Source organism: Myxocyprinus asiaticus, chromosome 5 (genome assembly GCF_019703515.2).
Source record: "Myxocyprinus asiaticus isolate MX2 ecotype Aquarium Trade chromosome 5, UBuf_Myxa_2, whole genome shotgun sequence".
Lineage (NCBI taxonomy): Eukaryota > Metazoa > Chordata > Actinopteri > Cypriniformes > Catostomidae > Myxocyprinus > Myxocyprinus asiaticus.
This window is the reverse complement of record NC_059348.1, coordinates 51,773,052-51,791,196: the sequence shown is the minus strand read 5'-3', so window position 1 is coordinate 51,791,196 and position 18,145 is coordinate 51,773,052. Positions and strand designations below refer to the sequence as shown.

General features: G+C 35.5%; 1 protein-coding gene across 2 annotated transcripts in view; it reads right to left on the bottom strand.

Moving 5' to 3' along the window:
- Positions 1–868: 868 nt before the first annotated feature.
- Positions 869–18,145, bottom strand: part of LOC127440673 (interleukin-6 receptor subunit beta-like) — a 32,195-nt gene continuing 14,918 nt past the window's right edge. The window contains exons 8-15 of one of the 2 annotated variants that reach the window (XM_051697406.1): positions 10,091–10,313; positions 9,785–9,973; positions 9,215–9,313; positions 5,969–6,112; positions 5,600–5,728; positions 5,417–5,507; positions 4,617–4,689; positions 869–3,572 (exon numbers count right to left, since the gene is read on the bottom strand). In XM_051697406.1, coding sequence (XP_051553366.1) covers positions 3,075–3,572; positions 4,617–4,689; positions 5,417–5,507; positions 5,600–5,728; positions 5,969–6,112; positions 9,215–9,313; positions 9,785–9,973; positions 10,091–10,313 — 1,446 coding nt within the window. In that variant the 3' untranslated portion in view covers positions 869–3,074. The remainder of the gene's footprint in view (positions 3,573–4,616; positions 4,690–5,416; positions 5,508–5,599; positions 5,729–5,968; positions 6,113–9,214; positions 9,314–9,784; positions 9,974–10,090; positions 10,314–18,145) is intronic. The other variant, XM_051697407.1, reaches the window with a different exon arrangement.

Here is an 18,145-nt window from a genome sequence, read left to right as displayed (position 1 = left end):
AGTGTACATAACTTATATTAAAAATAAGAAGAAACAACTATTTCCATAAAATATAATGAAATGTGATGGGTAAAGCAGGGAATTCTGGGCACGCTCGTTCATTGCTTTTCTTTTAATTGTAATTTTACTAATAATTTACCATGAAAAGTACATGTACTCTCTTGTTAAACATAATATACATTTTTACCGTAATTATACGGTAAAATCATACTTTTTACATGTAAAAAATTTACTTTTTACAACATTGTACTGTAAAATTACATGTATTGTCTTTTTAAATATATTATAATTTTTTACCATATATTTTAAGGTAACTGCCTGTTTACCAATAATTTTTTTTTTACTGGAGCATTTTTACAGTCTTTTACCGTTAAAATTACAGACATTTTTACAGTGATACTATCCTTTAAACAAAGTAATCCTTAAAGACTCAAATAGCTACAAATTAATATTTTTCATGACATTTATCAGGCATGAGCATTATTCAGCTCCCAGAAATGCTTTGCGGTATGAATAAATTATGCAAATGACTACGTACTGCTCATAGCTTTACTGTTTGCCGATTTTATTTACGGTGCTGTTATTGTATTTGTTGTAACTTGCAGCTGTTTGTCATTTAGTGATTATTGAGAGCTCATCTTATACTTAATATGTTGTTTTTGGTTATCACCATTCATTTCTCTGTATATGAAAGATTTCCTTTGCGGTGTAGTCAAAGTGCAGAGCAAATCTACCCATAATCAATTGGCACACCCGAGAAAGTTCAGTAAATATAACCAAAGTCCAATACATGCTCAAGTAAAGCAGATTATAATGTATTCAATTTCAAATAACAACTCTTGGGACCTGAAATATATTTTTGTCCACTTTATTGGTCAAGTAAAAATTAAGTTTATGGCACACATGTGCTTTCAGAATATCAGACTATCTGACACACAGTTTAGAAGACTTGAGTTTCTGCAATCTATTAGTGCTTCAAGTTATCAATAATGGAATGACAAAGATTGTGCTAAGCATTAATTCATTCTTTTTAGAGTGACTTTTGCAGGCTGATAAATTCCCGAAGGAGCAGAGGAATGTAGGGAACGAGTTATGTACTAAGAGTCAGCACAGTTTTTGTAGGTCAGTGCGAATAACAGGCCCTGGCACACAGCCGATCTGCGCTCCTGATGCTGACGATCAGCTATGTTCAGCCGGATGTAAGTGTGACACTGGCCTGGCACGTCTCTGTCTAAACAAAGAGGTAATTTGTTAAGAATTTCACTCACAGGAAAGATGGACCAGAGGTGATGAACTTTGGCCCCAAATCGCAACGTTCCCACAAAAGTAATGTTCATGATCCATGCCTGCGTCCATCTCCTCTGTCGCACACCAGTTTATCTTCAGCCACAGCACACAAAAATAAACATTTCACATTATTTACAACATCATTCCCCAATGAAAAGAAATACAATATACATTACAAATGCATTGAGGTCCATAATGTCTGAGACCACATTACAATTCTGGGATATGTTTGGTCACTGATCAAATGTAAGCAAATTTGTGACACTGACCATGTTAAAGGGATAGTTCACCTAAAAATGAAAATTCTGCCATCATTTACCCACATTTACTCACAAACTTTTCCCTCAAATTGTTATGCTGATTATATGCAAAATAGAGGCATTTTGATGAGTGGTGTCAGACATTTGGGCCCCTTTGTATAGTTCACATTTGGTGGGTTATTTTGTAGATTTCACATCTTAACAGGCAGCCAGTTGGTCTGCTTAACAGATTTAAACATGACAGATAACATTCATATGTAATGCTACAGTTCCCCCCCCCCCCCCGCCATGAAAACTACACAAATGAGTTAATTTCACATTTTGCAGTAACTCCTGATCATACAGTATTTACTTTGTTACAACCACAGCATGGAAACAAACAATGCACAATAATAATTTTTTCAAAACAGGAAAATAATTTTCTCACTCTGTATTTTAGTCTTGTTTTCCAGTAAAAATACAAAATTTAGTATGTTTCTGAAAAACTATTTACCAGTGGGGTAATAAAAATAAACTTTTCCCCTTTAAACTTGTTTTCCCTTTGAATATAAATAAATAAACTTGTTTTCCCCTTAAATTTGAAAAATAAATTGTTTTCCCTTTTGAGTCAGAAAAATAAACTTTTTTCCACTTTGAATAAAGTTTTTTTCTTCTTGTTTTAAGCATAAAACTGACTACATTTTGTTAATTTCTCTGACAACAATACTTAATATATCAAAATATTGAATTATTCTTAAAAAAACATAGTCTTGTAAACTATGTAAAATAAACTTGTTTTCTCTTTAAATCAGAAAAATAAACTTGTTTCCCCTTTGAATAGTTTATTTTTCTTACCCCAAATTTTATTTTATTATTATTATTTTTTTCTTGTTTTTAAGTTTCTGTCAATGGGGTAAGGCGAATAATTTCCCCCTTTGAATAAAAATAAATAAAAAATAAACGTGTATTCTCTTTGAATAAATCAAACTGTTTTTTTTTTTTTTTGGTTTGTTTGTTTGTTTGTTTTTTTTAATCAGAAATAAATAAACTTGTTTTCCCTTTTGAATCAGAAAAATAAACTTTCCCCTTAGAATAAAGTTTATTTTTCTTAACCCAAATATTTTTTTCTTGATTTAAGCAGAACTACAGTTATCACTACATTTTGTTAATTTCTCTGACAACAATACTGATATATCTAAACATTTTTCAAACAAGACAAATCAAACTAAAACAAAATAGTCTGCAAAGAAATTTAAAAACATTTAGTAAGTTAAAAGTATTTGGCATATTTGTCAATAAACTTGTTTTCACTTTGAAATGTTTATTTTTCTTACCCCAAATATAAAACAAAATGTGTCTTATTTTAAGGATGTTTAGATATTTGATTTGATTTTTGCAGCGTAGTTTAAACAGGCCCGTATAGTTCCAAGATTTGAGATGTAGCCAGTCCCATGAAGACCTCATTTATCATAAATTGCTTCTCCTCCATTGGCTCATTTCAGCATTGTTGATACATTAGTGATGTACATTCAGATAAACTGTGAAGAACTACATGTTGTGGTCCTCTGGTAAAGTCTGCAGAAAGCGTGAACACTCATCAAAGTCTACAGTTGTATTAACGACAGGTATATAGATTTGGGAAACTTGGGTGTAGCCACTCAAATTGTCATGTGTCATTTGATTGCTTCTGTATGTGAAGACCATATCGAGCAACAGATCGGCGGATGACGGTTGCTGGTCTTCATGATATTCAGCAGATATGACTTGATCTGGTATGACGTAGCTCTGGTTAATGGAATGTGCTGGAAAGGCTCGAGCTGGTTGCTTATTTCTCAGCTGACACACCGGTGGGTTTTGGTCCATGTATGTTGTAACTGAAGTGCTGTTGTAGGTTTTGGGTTGCTCATTGTCATTGTTTATAGGTTGATCGGTGTGGTAGCTCAGCTCTTGAACTGGGATATTGTCTTGCTCGCTGTAACTCCGGTAGCCTAAAGTTTGACCAACAGTGATGAAGGTGCTCATGGTGGAAGAGGATGTTAGTCTGGGCTGTAGGACACGGGGAGAAAAACTGAATGAATCTGAATCTTGCTTTGGTCTGTCAAACGCTCCCTAACACTGATTTGACTGACTATGTTGTATCAAGGCTACATGTGCATGATTCAGATTGATCTCACTATGAATTTGGTGACAGCAGGTCGTAGGTTTTACTTCTGAAATCGGTCTATGCTTAAAGAAGTTTGAAGCACTTCCCCCAGGGTGGCCGAATCTGGATGTGTTGTTGAACATATGGGCATGTGAGTGAAATGTCCACAGAGGAGCGCCAAAAGCGAGTTGTTGTTTAACAGTGGAATGCATTCAACAGGAATGCATATTTTATTAACTGCACCCCCTAACTCAAACCCCAACCCTAAACCTAATCATAAGTGGAAAACAAATGTAATTTTAGAGTAAAAATGCAATCTCTTAATCGCACTCATCATTGTTTAATATAATGCGATTCCTTCCTGGTTCCCATGGAAATAAGACAACACAGTTGCACAGGAAAGCACACAGATAATGTCATAATCTTATCTACAGATTGTATAGTTTATAGATTATGGCTGCCATGATGTAATCTGTGTGTTTATATTTGCAAATGATAACATGCCAAATGTGGTCTGTAGAGGAATAGTTGACCGAACAAATACAATTCTGAATTTATTTACTCAACCTTAATGCTGATAGAAATTTTGAATAATCTTTGCACAGCTCTTTTTTTCATACAATGACAGTTCACAGTAGCCATGCATGCCAAGCTCCAAAATACTGACAGAATTTTCATTTCGGTTGACGTCAACAAGCCTTTTCATTTTTCAAGCCCTCCCCTCCCAACAACCACCTGCCATATAGAGACCACTAGACCACTTTTCACTATCCAATCAATTCCTTATGGATAAAATCAAGTCCTGTGCTACATTTTAATTTTCTTGTTGAACATCCTGTGATGGATTTTTATGTTACAACAGTCAATTTGTAATTTTAGCTTATGGTTTTTATTTCCAATGACTCTTTTTAAATTAAACTTTATAAATGAAAAATATATTTTCTTACCTGATATGGTTTAATGTTTGACAGGCTGCTCTTTGAGGGGTCTGGTACAGTTGGACACAGACAGTGTTTAATCCTAATAGACAACAATAATCAGAACTTTCTCATCAACTAATGAATGCCATCATTTTAAGGATCATGGTATGTTAAACAAAATGTTTAAAGCTGATGAGTGTCATTTTTTATGACTTCTTTCTTCTATCCCAGCTTAAAGGAATATTAAGGTTCAATCCAGGTTAAAGGAATAGTTCACCTAAAAATACAAATTCTCTCATCATTTATTCACCCTCATGCCATCCCAGATGTGTATGACTTTCTTTCTTCTGCAGAACACAACTGAATTTTTTTAAGTATCTCAGCTCTGTAGGTCCATACAATGCAAGTGAATGGTGACCAAACTTTTGAAGCACCAAAAGCACATAAAGGCTGCATAAAAGTAATCCATCCGACTCCAGTGGTTAAATCCATATCTTCAAAAGAGATGTAAGAGGTGTGGGTGAGAAACAGATAAATATCCATGTATTTTTTTACTATATATCTCCGCTTTTACTTCCACATTCTTCTTCTTTTCTCTTTTGGCGGTTCGCATTTTTCGTGCATATCGCCACTTACTGTTGGGGTTAGATTTATAGTAAAAAGGACTTAAATACTTAAATACAACTATCATAACACTTCTGAAGACATGGATTTAACCACTGGAGTTGTATGGATTACTTTTATGCTGCCTTTATGTGCTTTTTGGTAACGCTAGTGGCGCAGAAATTGCACACTTTAGCTTTAATAAGTTCAAACGTGACACTTACCTCACCCGCATGCATACAGGAAATATGAGAATAATAAAACTCAGTAGTAGCACACACAGCAGTATGGGGATTATTTCTATATCATCATGCCCTGTGAACACACATACACACAAGTATAAAGATAAGACTGTTTATACGGGCACAGATGAATGAAAAGTTCAAATGGAATGGAGTCATTCTTACCCACAGCCACCATCTGCCATGGCCCAGCTGCGGCTCCTGCTACAGTATGAGCCATTACACAGATGTTGTAGGTACCTTCCATCAGCCCACTCAGAGATATCTGTCCAACACTGCCCCCTACCTGTTCCCCTTTAGATACAAAAGTATGAACATTTAGATTATTACACATTTACTGAGCCTTAAAGGAATAGTTCACCCAAAAAATGAAAATTCTGTCTTTATTTACTCACCCTCATACAGTTCCAAACCCATATGACTTTAAGTCTATGAAAGAAAGAAAGCCGCATGGGTAAGTAAACGATTTGTTAAGAATGTAATTTTTTGGGTGAACTATTCTGTTAATAAAAGAAGGAAAATTTTGCTTCTTACTTTTGTGTTTTCCATTTATACTGTACAGAACAGTGTAGTATTGGATAAAGCCGTGTAGTTTGTCCATAGGAACAGGGTCCCATCTCAGAGTGATACTTCTGCTGCAGGTTTGCAGCACTGTCAGCTTTGGACCAACAGAGGGCGCTGAAACACAGGAACGCATGATGTCAATGCACTCAAAACGTCAACAATGAGAGGACGGTAGTTACTCGTTTGCAAAACGTTGTGTCTGGGAATGTTCTCTCATTTCTGAATCTAATATTAAACATATTTGTGTGTGCAAAACTTTAAAATGTTACTCATATTTACAAGATTATCATTAGCTCTGTTAATCGTCTGAACTTTTCTACTCTTCAAAAAAAAAAAAAAAGAAAAAAAAAAGGATTCTGGCAGTATGAGTATCATTTTGATGTACCATGGATTTACACGGTACTCTAAAGTACTTTATTAATATTACCATTACTTATAAGGTATTACCATGGTTCTTATCCATTAAGGTTATTTTTTTATTTTTTTATTTTTTTTACCAGGGTGTCTGTCGAAAACCATAGTTTTACCATGGTATAAGTACAAAAATTAAAATGAAACATATGGTTGGTACTTTTTCTATTAATATAATATCCCTGTAATTACATACTTCAATTACAGGAGCATACAGTGCACTGAATCTTGAGATAAGGGACAAAACATTATTATTATTATTATTTTATATATATATATATATATATATATATATATATATATATATATATATATATATATATATATATATATACTAAATTGAAATGGATATATTTGTAGACAAAGGTCTCAGCTAACAAACCATGTAAGGGAACAGGTTTTTATAAAAATACTTTTTTCTGAAAATTGACATTTATTCACTTCATAACTTACATCTTACTGTGATTTGTGTCAGCTAAAATACATACTATTCATTTTTTTTTTTTTTTTTCTGTTTTCATAATATTATGAAAATTCTGACAGAGTTGACAAAATTGAATATTTTTCCATCTTAATCGTGTGTTATACACTGGAGCCATTTTGTTTTTTCCTCAGGTGAAGCTGCCTTTATAACCTAAACTAAAATGCCAAAATTTATCCCACAACAGAAATGATCATAATGGGAATGACAGAGTTTACACGATGAAGCTGTGACCGCAGAGACTTGAAAAATATGAAAAAATATTAAACTTACCAGACCACGTGTCCTACTGTTGCATCCACCATGAGCAGGAAGTGGTAAAGGTTTACTCAGAGTTATAGCTGACCATGACATTGTCTGATTTATTCAGGATTATTACAAAATCTGACAGAATTGATGCAAAGTGAAAACACAACTTTGATAGCCTTTGATATTTAAAGTTGACTGTATGTATTGTTTCATATCTTACAGATCCCTACATTTCATTTGATATTCATATTTATGAATTTGTTGCATTTTTAAATACTTTTTTTGACAGTTTAACATTTGTGGCCTCTTGCTGAGGACAGGTTAAATTACATGTGCTTCCAAGTATAGAGCATGTATTTGTAAAAATTCTAATGAAATTATTTAAAAATATAAGTAATAAATGCCCTGAATATACACATTTCCTTTAAACTGAACTTTTCCAGTATTTGTATTTTTTATTATGAATTTCTTGATTTTTAAAATAACGATGACTTTTGTATGTAAGACATGTTTTGTCCATTATCTCAAGATTCAGTGAGTGCTTATTTTTGTGTTGTCAAAACAGTATTCAAATACACGTGTTGCATGAGCTTGATTTATGTGTACAGAATGTTCTGCAAGTTTATGGGTAGTAATTAGAAAAAAGATATACTGCACAAACACACACACACACACACACACATGCGTGCGCGCGCACACACACACAAGATTTATTTATAATATTTCAATTTTATAACAAAATTCCATCAAATTGAACTGAGTAATCTTTAGCAAAATTAATGAAAAAATTTATATTTTAAGTTTTATTCATTCTATTTTACTTAGAAATGACACAATTCAGTTTGATTATGATTGTTATGAAATTTAAATGTGTAAATCTTAAAAATAGGCAAACATATGTTTTGAGTGACAGGGGAAACAAATAGAACAAACCATTGAACCAGTGTTTATTGTCACTGATATGAGATAAATACAATTCTAAAGTGCAAAAATATGCCATCTTCCAACAAATATAATTATTATAAAAAAAAAAAAAAAAGAAATATAATTATAAAAAACAAAAAATAAAAAGGGGCAGTGGTGACTCAGCAGTTAAGGCTCTGGGTTACTGATCAGAAGGTTGGAGGTTCAAGCCCCAGCACCACCAAGATGCCACTGTTGGGCCCTTGAGCAAGGCCCTTGACCCTATCTGCTCCAGGGGTGCTGTATCATGGCTGACCCTGCACTCTGACCCCAGCTTAGGCGGGATATGTGAAAAAAATAATTTCACTGTATATGTGCAAATGTATAATGTGTGATAAAAAATTATAATTAACATATCTGTATGTATATAATGGACTATAGGCTATTCAATGGCTTTTCAGCTACATTTAAAAAGTCAAACAATTATGAAACACAAAACAATTTATGAAACAGGCAACATAGAAATGGTAATAATAATTAGTAGCAAAGGCCAACAGATATTGCAATTAAAGCAGCCTTATGCTAAGGCTGAACTGCCACCTCTGGATTCACGAAGGCGATTACACTGGCACTGTTTGATTTGTAAATCAATATGTGGCCTGTCTCCAACTGACTTATCATCTATTATCTCTGTAAAACATGAACCTTATAAACTTCGTTCAAAGGACACTGTACTACTTGCTGTTCTCCGTGTTAGGTCTGAGCAGGGTAAAAAAGGCTTTCAGTTTAATGCTCCAAAAACATGGAATGACTTACAGGAACATTTCAAACTTACTGTGCCCCTTCCACTGGCTGATTTTACAGAACTTATAAACAACAATGAGTATAGTCAAGCTGGAAATTGCCTTTGTTATATTTGACTAGAATTGATCTTTGATTTATTTTTATCATTTCTTTTTTTTGTTTGGTTGTTTTTCTTTTTGGCGGGGGTGAGGGTGTAAATTGTACTTTCGTGTTATGTTATCTGCCTACTTGGCCAATTCACTCTTGTAAAACAGATTTTATCTCAGTAAGTTTTTATCCTGGTTAAATAAAGGTTACTACTACTATACCACACCTTTAAAACCCCTCATATTTTTCACATTCATCTTTGTAAAAGCTTAATAACTGACCTCCTTCCCGTGTGAAGGTAATAACAGATATCTCATTTCCTGCTCTTCCCTCAAAGAGACTGATGACAGTCAGATTATATGGGACCTCTGGCAGTAGACCTGCAACATACAGTACACAAACTGACATTTACTAAAACTATTCTGCTGTAATTATATGATTAAAAAAGAATTGCATTTTCTAAAAGAATGACAATTTAAAAGGTGCACAAAGTAATTCTTTCCACTTACATTCTTTATAAAGCTGCTTTGGAATGATTTTAATTGTAAAAAAAAAAAAATGCTAATTTATGTAAAACAGTTTTACACCTAATGAAATGAATAGTGGATTTTACAAAAACACTAATATAAGAAGACTCCAGTTGTATCAGTGTTTTATAAAAAGCTGTTTAATTCTAAATATGCATATTTGACCAGCCAAACTTATTTTAATTCAATAACCCCCCCTATAATGTGACTCTTTCAATTGCAGACTGAATGAATATTTAATGCCTGTGTGGACAGGCTAATTACTTTGTGCACCTTTCCAAGAAAACAAACAGGCCTTTTGGAGAGAAAATTGATTTGACAAACCTGTGATAATAAAACTTCTAGCAGTTTCATCCAGATGTTCCCAGTGCAGATGGGTCATTCCGTTGTGATGTATGGAAATCCACTGCACCACAAAGCCAGTCTCTGATTGGTTCAATGGAACTTTCCATTCCACATTCAGTCGTGTGCCATCCAATGGGGTGACGCTGACACTCTGGGGGGCTGGGAGTTCTAAGAGTGGAAATTAGAAATAAGTTTAGGATAAATCTCCAGTGTCTTGTTTCAAACAGAAAGTATAGTTGCGCGCAATCAAACTAAAGTTCCTTCAGGTGTGTAAAGACTGGTTACCTGCGTCCGCGTGTCCAGGTATGTAGATGTGTGCCGGAGGTGATGTCCCGGCAGAGTTAGCAGCTGAAAGAATGCAATGACAGCGACTGGCCGAGACAATAAGAACACAGGAGGTTTTCGAGGAATCTAAAGCGCTGCAGGCCCATTGCGAAGAATCCACCTCATTGCGACAAGACGCGGTGTAACTGAGCACATCGCCATTCGCCTCAGGCCATGAGAGAGGCTAAAGCAGATAAAAAAAAAAAAATGATGGATGTTATAAGGATTTCCCAACTGGGGGTTCACAAACACCTTAGAGATGTATGATGGAACATTATACATTTATTTAAAACACGTCAACAAACTCCTCAAGAAGCGTTATAACAGCATCGCTGTCAGTGATGTCAAGTGCCATTGGTTCTCATGTGCCTTGTGACCGATTGTAAAAATTTTAAAGTTTGGATGTGCATTTGTGAATTATTCTGACCGTCTTCAGGAGAGGAAGATTTTCAGAGATTAAAACCTTCAGTTTAACTCAAGACTTTAAATGCTGCATGAGTCGTTTGGAATACTTTTATAGTGCTTTTTTGTCATTTTTTGGGAATACATTATTGTGCCTATACTTTTATCTGCTTGTTATGCCTTTATATATTGTTGATAAGTGGTTAGGTTTAGGAATAGGGTTGTGTTAGTCGATCAAATCTATTGATATGTTAGTAAAATGTAACTGAACTAATGCATTTATTAGTGTAATAAAACTAGAGCTTTCAATCAATTAAAATGTTTAATCAAATTAATTACATGATATGCCAATTAACTAATCAAATTAATGGTAATAAATCATATTCAGTATATAAATATTTGCTGAGAAAGGCCCTAAAAAAATAAAATAAATAATTAAATATAAAATGAATCAATTATTATACAAATATATAAAAATTATATATATTATAAATACTGTATATACATTATTTAGATAATTAAAATGCATACATTATTGTGGCAGACGAGTAAAGCATTGATAAGGCAATATAAAAAGGGTCTTTAGAAGGCAATATATTTATTTCCATATTATTGAACACAAGCCTTTCAATGACCTACATTACACAGCAACCCAGTTTGCAATTGAATTCGTCAATCTGTCCGAGATAGATTTATTATAAGGGCTTTCCTAAAGACGCGTTCATGTACACATGTGTCAGACCAATGCTTTTGGAGCAATTTTGTTGCATCGCAGCATAATCACAGCTTTTTTTAGATGTCTGTGTCAAGTTAAACTTAGTTTGAAACATCTCGAGATCCCTGCATTCAGGATTGCACTCTGTCCAGCTGTGTTTGAATGCAAAAACGTGTGTGCTCTCACTAGTGTTAAATGTTGCCTATCCAGCTGGAGTTGCGCTTACTGCCACCTGTTGAAACAGGTGGTACCTCAAGCTTGTATTGCTTCGATGACAGATGTGTATGACTTTCTTCTTCTGCTCTGCTGAACACAAATGAAGATTTTTAGAAGAATATTTCAGCTCTGCATTTCCTAACAATGAAAGTGAATGGTGACCAGAATTAAGAAGGTCCAAAAAGGACCTTCTGTAGAAGAAAGTAAGTAATACACAACTAGGATGGCATGAGAGTGAGTAAAATGATGAGAGAATTTTCATTTTTGTGTGAACAGTTCCTTTAATTGCATAAAAAACAATTTTTTCACGTAATTAATCACGCCAAATTAATGCGTTAAATCAACAGCCCTAAATAAAACACCGCAGCTAAACACACACACAATAATATCTGAAGATTGCCGAGCATATGATAGAGTCCTCTGAACTGAGGTGAGAATGGAATGACAACTAAGTGCTCATGATGCAAGCAAAACGTCGAAACAGTGAGACGGTGATGTTTCATTTAACAGCACTGGGACTCTTTGCTGTTTGTATCATTCTTGATGTCTTTTTTCATAATGTCAGTTACTCATTTTATACAGTTTATACAGTTACACATATTAATTTCTTGTTTATGGGGCAATATATTGACAAGTTGGAGTTTGATAAGCTAGGATTATAGAGTTAGAGTTTCTGTAATACAGCCTCTGTACAAAAAAAGCAATATTACACCAACAATCTTTTTACTGAATATCAGCACAGCTGTGATAACCTACTGACATGACTTGAAATCTCAGGTATACGACAGTAATTTATATCATAGGGATTCAGCTGACAAAAGATTGGGAACCGCTGTTGTAGAGAGTTTACAAAAACATTTCAAACTGTTTTAGGCCTGCTTGTGAAAAGAAACTTGATCTAAAGATTCACACTTAAAATCAGTGAGAATAATGACATTATAGTCATAAAAATGAGTAAACTTGTATCACAAAAAACATTTACAACCTGGTTGCAGAACATAACGGACTACACACTGTTTTTAGTTGGCACAGTCAATCACAGTTTGGCATTAGGTTGCTTTAGTAATTTCCTGTTATTGCAAGTGGTAGAGAATTGGAGACCAAACCGCAAACCCACAACCAAAACTTTCTCATCAACAAGGCATTTCCGTCCACAGAACTGCCGCTCACTGGATGTTTTTTTGTTTTGTTTGTTTTTTTGGCACCATTCGTAGTAAATACTAGAGACTGTTGTGTGTGAAAATCCCAGGAGATCAGCAGTTACAGAAATACTCAAACCAGCCCATCTGGCACCAACAAACATCCATGTGATTATCTAATCAGCCAATCATGTGGCAGGAGTGCAGTGCATAAAATCAAGCAGATACGGGTCAGGAGCTTCAGTTAATGTTCACATCAACCATCAGAATGGGGAGAAATCAGATCTCAGTGATTTGGACCATGGCATGATTGTTGGTGCCAGATAGGCTGGTTTGAGTATTTTTGTAACTGCTGATCTCCTGGGATTTTCACACACAACAGTCTCTAGAATTTACTCCAAATGGTGCCAAAAACAAAAAACATCCAGTGAGCAGCAGTTCTGTGGACGGAAATGCCTTGTTGATGAGAGAGGTCAACAGAGAATGGCCAGACTGGTTCAAACTGACAAAGTCTAAGGTAACTCAGATAACTGCTATTCTGAGATGCAGGTTGGTGCTGTTTTGACAGTACAAGGGGGACCTACGCAATATTAGGCAGGTGGTTTTAATGTTGGGGCTGATCAGTGTATATACTGTATATATACAGGTGCATCTCAATAAATTAGAATGTCGTGGAAAAGTTCATTTATTTCAGTAATTCAACTCAAATTGTGAAACTTGTGTATTAAATAAATTCAATGCACACAGACTGAAGTAGTTTAAGTCTTTGGTTCTTTTAATTGTGATGATTTTGGCTCACATTTAACAAAAACCCACCAATTCACTATCTCAAAAAATTAGAATATGGTGACATGCCAATCAGCTAATCAACTCAAAACACCTGCAAAGGTTTCCTGAGCCTTCAAAATGGTCTCTCAGTTTGGTTCACTAGGCTACACAATCATGGGGAAGACTGCTGATCTGACAGTTGTCCAGAAGACAATCATTGACACCCTTCACAAGGAGGGTAAGCCACAAACATTCATTGCCAAAGAAGCTGGCTGTTCACAGAGTGCTGTATCCAAGCATGTTAACAGAAAGTTGAGTGGAAGGAAAAAGTGTGGAAGAAAAAGATGCACAACCAACCAAGAGAACCGCAGCCTTATGATTGTCAAGCAAAATCGATTCAAGAATTTGGGTGAACTTCACAAGGAATGGACTGAGGCTGAGGTCAAGGCATCAAGAGCCACCACACACAGACATGTCAAGGAATTTGGCTACAGTTGTCGTATTCCTCTTGTTAAGCCACTCCTGAACCACAGACAACGTCAGAGGTGTCTTACCTGGGCTAAGGAGAAGAAGAACTGGACTGTTGCCCAGTGTTCCAAAGTCCTCTTTTCAGATGAGAGCAAGTTTTATATTTCATTTGGAAACCAAGGTCCTAGAGTCTGGAGGAAGGGTGGAGAAGTTCATAGCCCAAGTTGCTTGAAGTCCAGTGTTAAGTTTCCACAGTCTGTGATGATTTGGGGTGCAATGTCATCTGCTGGTGTTGGTCCATTGTGTTTTTTGAAAACCAAAGTCACTGCACCCGTTTACCAAGAAATTTTGGAGCACTTCATGCTTCCTTCTGCTGATCAGCTTTTTAAAGATGCTGATTTCATTTTCCAGCAGGATTTGGCACCTGCCCACACTGCCAAAAGCACCAAAAGTTGGTTAAATGACCATGGTGTTGGTGTGTTTGACTGGCCAGCAAACTCACCAGACCTGAACCGCATAGAGAATCTATGGGGTATTGTCAAGAGGAAAATGAGAAACAAGAGACCAAAAAATGCAGATGAGCTGAAGGCCACTGTCAAAGAAACCTGGGCTTCCATACCACCTCAGCAGTGCCACAAACTGATCACCTCCATGCCACGCTGAATTGAGGCAGTAATTAAAGCAAAAGGAGCCCCTACCAAGTATTGAGTACATATACAGTAAATGAACATACTTTCCAGAAGGCCAACAATTCACTAAAAATGTTTTTTTTAATTGGTCTTATGATGTATTCTAATATTTTGAGATAGTGAATTGGTGGGTTTTTGTTAAATGTGAGCCAAAATCATCACAATTAAAAGAACCAAAGACTTAAACTACTTCAGTCTGTGTGCACTGAATTTATTTAATACACGAGTTTCACAATTTGAGTTGAATTACTGAAATAAATGAACTTTTCCACGACATTCTAATTTATTGAGATGCACCTGTATATACCAGCTGTGGCCTGTGCAATTTAAGTCTAGGCCTTCAGTGTGATTCATGCCATTAAGAAAGCACAGTTTCACAATGAATAAAACACCGTATCATACATTACGTGGCAGGAGAGTGTTGCTATGGCAACTCTGATTTGCTCGGCTCATTAGATGATAAGCCGCACCTGTTGCTCATGCCTATTCCCTATATATTCTCTCCTTTGTCTTGTCTTCCCTACTCGATCGTTGTGTTTGCTCTCTAGTCTTGTCAGTTGGTCCATGTGAGGTCCTGTTTTTAGTTAGTTTGTTATATTTTCTATCTTGCCTTGTCTTTTCTGGTTTTCTCCCCCATGAGAGTTTTTGTTTGCATTTTGGTTTTGTTAGTTTTCTGTTATATTTATTCACATGCTTCTTGTCTTGATTTTGTTTCCCTCCATCGTGAGAGGTTTTGTTTGTATTCTGTTTTTATTTTAATAAAGCCCAGTTCTTTGCCTCCTGCGTTTGGGTCCCTCTTTCTACAATTCTTGACAATTAAGCCCATTTTCAACCTAAATTCTTCTTATTCTCATTACAGTCAACTACATAAATCTTACTGTCCTAAATATGGGCTTCATTGTCTTTATGCAAACTATCGTGTTTTATTTATTTCGTATTTGGGGTGAAATGTTACCTGGACATGTTTTTTTGTGAGATTCACCATATAAATATTACACCTTACAAAATAAAACTGTAAATAAGCAAGGTGCTGTAAAATAGTGTGCAGAGAGTTTAATCACTACATCAAAGAACAGGTAGTTCATATTTGGCATTTCAAGCTTGAGTGGGTGAGAAAACAGGATGTGGTCTATTAAGTTTGTAAGATTTTAGCTGATACAGGAAAATCTGAGAGTGGGTTGTTAAAAGGGGAAGAGCTTAAAGCCAATGATAAGAGTGGCACATGTGGGTATTAATTAAATATGCCACTTGCCTTTATATCTCTATATGTATATTTGGGCAGTTTATTATTTGTGAGGGTGGTGGAAACATACTAACATAAAATATGTATAGCCACATTATTGTTTGTTGTGAACCATTTATATTTATGCATCCTAAATGTACTACACAAAAGAATATTCCAATTGTTTCATCCAGACAGCAATGAGATTAAATGGAGAGTAAATGCAACAATTTTCTGCAAAGAAAAAGAACCAAGTAATCTCACATCTCTCCTCTTGAGTTTAGAAGAGATCTCAACAATCTCAAAGTTTGCTTGTATTTTCCAAGTTACCAATGACAGAGATCTCAATATGAACTCAAACATTTCTCATCAAATTCTTCCAAGACCAAATGATCTGAGCTATGCTGTACACATTCATTTTATAAATCTGTACTCTTAATGTATGTCAACAATTGTCTAATTTTTCTGTTTTTACTTCCTCCTAAGGAGAAACATCTAAGACAATGTTGATAATTGAATGAAACATGATTGAGAACCAATTTAAAGCTGAAGTATGTAATTTCTGCGCCACTAGCGCCACTGAACGGAATTGAAAAACGAATGTTTTCAAAACAACTTTCTGAATACGCCCCCGGTCTGCCGTTGATCAAACAAAGAGATAGTCCCACCCCCAACTAGTAGTGGGTCTAAGCGGGTCGCTCAAAACAAACAGAGCAATTTTCATTGGGCAACAGAAAAAAAGAGCTTTTCGAGAAAATGTACATATAAAAGGCTTACTAATAGCATATTAAGCTGGGATAGGAGAAAGTCTTTTAACACAGAAAAAGTTACATACTTCAGCATTAAAGGAATAGTTCACCCAAAAATGAAAATTTGCTGATAATTTACTCACCTTCAGGCCATCCAAGATGTATCTGAGTTTCTTTCTTCACCAAAACAGAATTTAAGACTTATAGGATTTCATTTCAGGCCTCCTCCTCTAAACAATGACGCGCTTCCTGACTCCTCCTCCACGTGACGCGTGACCTTACCAACGAGCTTACGTCATCCCTCTCATGAACGCAGTCACAGAGATGTACAGAAGCAAACATTTGTAGTTAAAAAGTATATAAGTATTGTTTTGTTTCTAAAAATAATCAATCGTTTGCATTCAGAAGAACTTTATTTGTCGACTGGAGTTGTGTGGATTATTTTGATGCACCCTAAATATGCATTTTGGACCGTCAAAAAATGGAGGACATTCACTTGCATTGTTTAGAGGAGGAGGCCTGAAATGAAATCCTAAAAGAATTAAATTCTGTTTTGATGAAGAAAGAAACTCAGATACATCTTGGATGGCCTGAGGGTGAGTAAATTATCAGCAAATTTTCATTTTTGGGTGAACTATTCCTTTAATTCTCCTGATCTACAAAAGAGCAACTTATGAGTAACTAGATTGGCTTTAGTTGGCATGTGAGAAATGTGGGTCTCACAATCATCCTATATATATCAATTCAGGGAATGAACGCTGGCGCGTGTTGGCTGCCGCTGTTCCCTGGGGATATCTGACTTGTGTATGTATTTTAGTAGTTTTTAGTAGAAGTTTTTTAAGTCACAAAGAACATTGGTGGACATTATTAACATTCTGTTTGCTTAATTTTGGCTAAATCGGAATAAATTTGGCTAATTTTAGAGTTACAAGAAGCGGGCATTTACCTTGTCTGTGGATTACTGTGTCCTCGCCGCTTTTGAACGTTGTAGCGGTTTTCTCCAGCTGTCGCTACCCTGGTGTTTGGTTCTGAGCTCAGCTAACAATGAGGATCAATGAGGTACTTTCATGGAGTGTCCTTAGCTGGATGATTTTTTACTATCATTTACCACCCTGCTGCATCGATACTTCAATATACAGCAGTTGAGCTATTCTCCGGATTTGCACCTCTACACAGATATTTGTAAGCCTTGTTGCAAATATATCCACCGTGGGTCAAGACGGAATTACAACTTTGACGATTCAGACTCTTTTCGGTCCTTATGGTCATCTTCGTCACGTCCTATTAGGAAACTGGCACGGACTGTTGACCACACTGTGCTATCTGATCTAGGCAGATCAACTATCATTAGAACTGGTAAGGATACTCTCACTTTTGGATTATTCAACATCTGCTCAATCAACAACAAAGGACCATTAGTTTATGATCTACTGAATGATCGTAAATTTGACTTTCTTTGTCTAACTGAAACTTGGCAGCAGCAAAATGACTTTTAACAGTTTAATCAATCAATTCCTAGGGGTTCTGTTTATACCTGTCAACCACGTGTTTCTGGTCGAAGGGGTGATCTTGCAATGCTTTATAATGAGAAATGGAAAGTGCCTAAAATATCTGTACCTTCTTATGTCTCATTTGAATCAATGGCTTT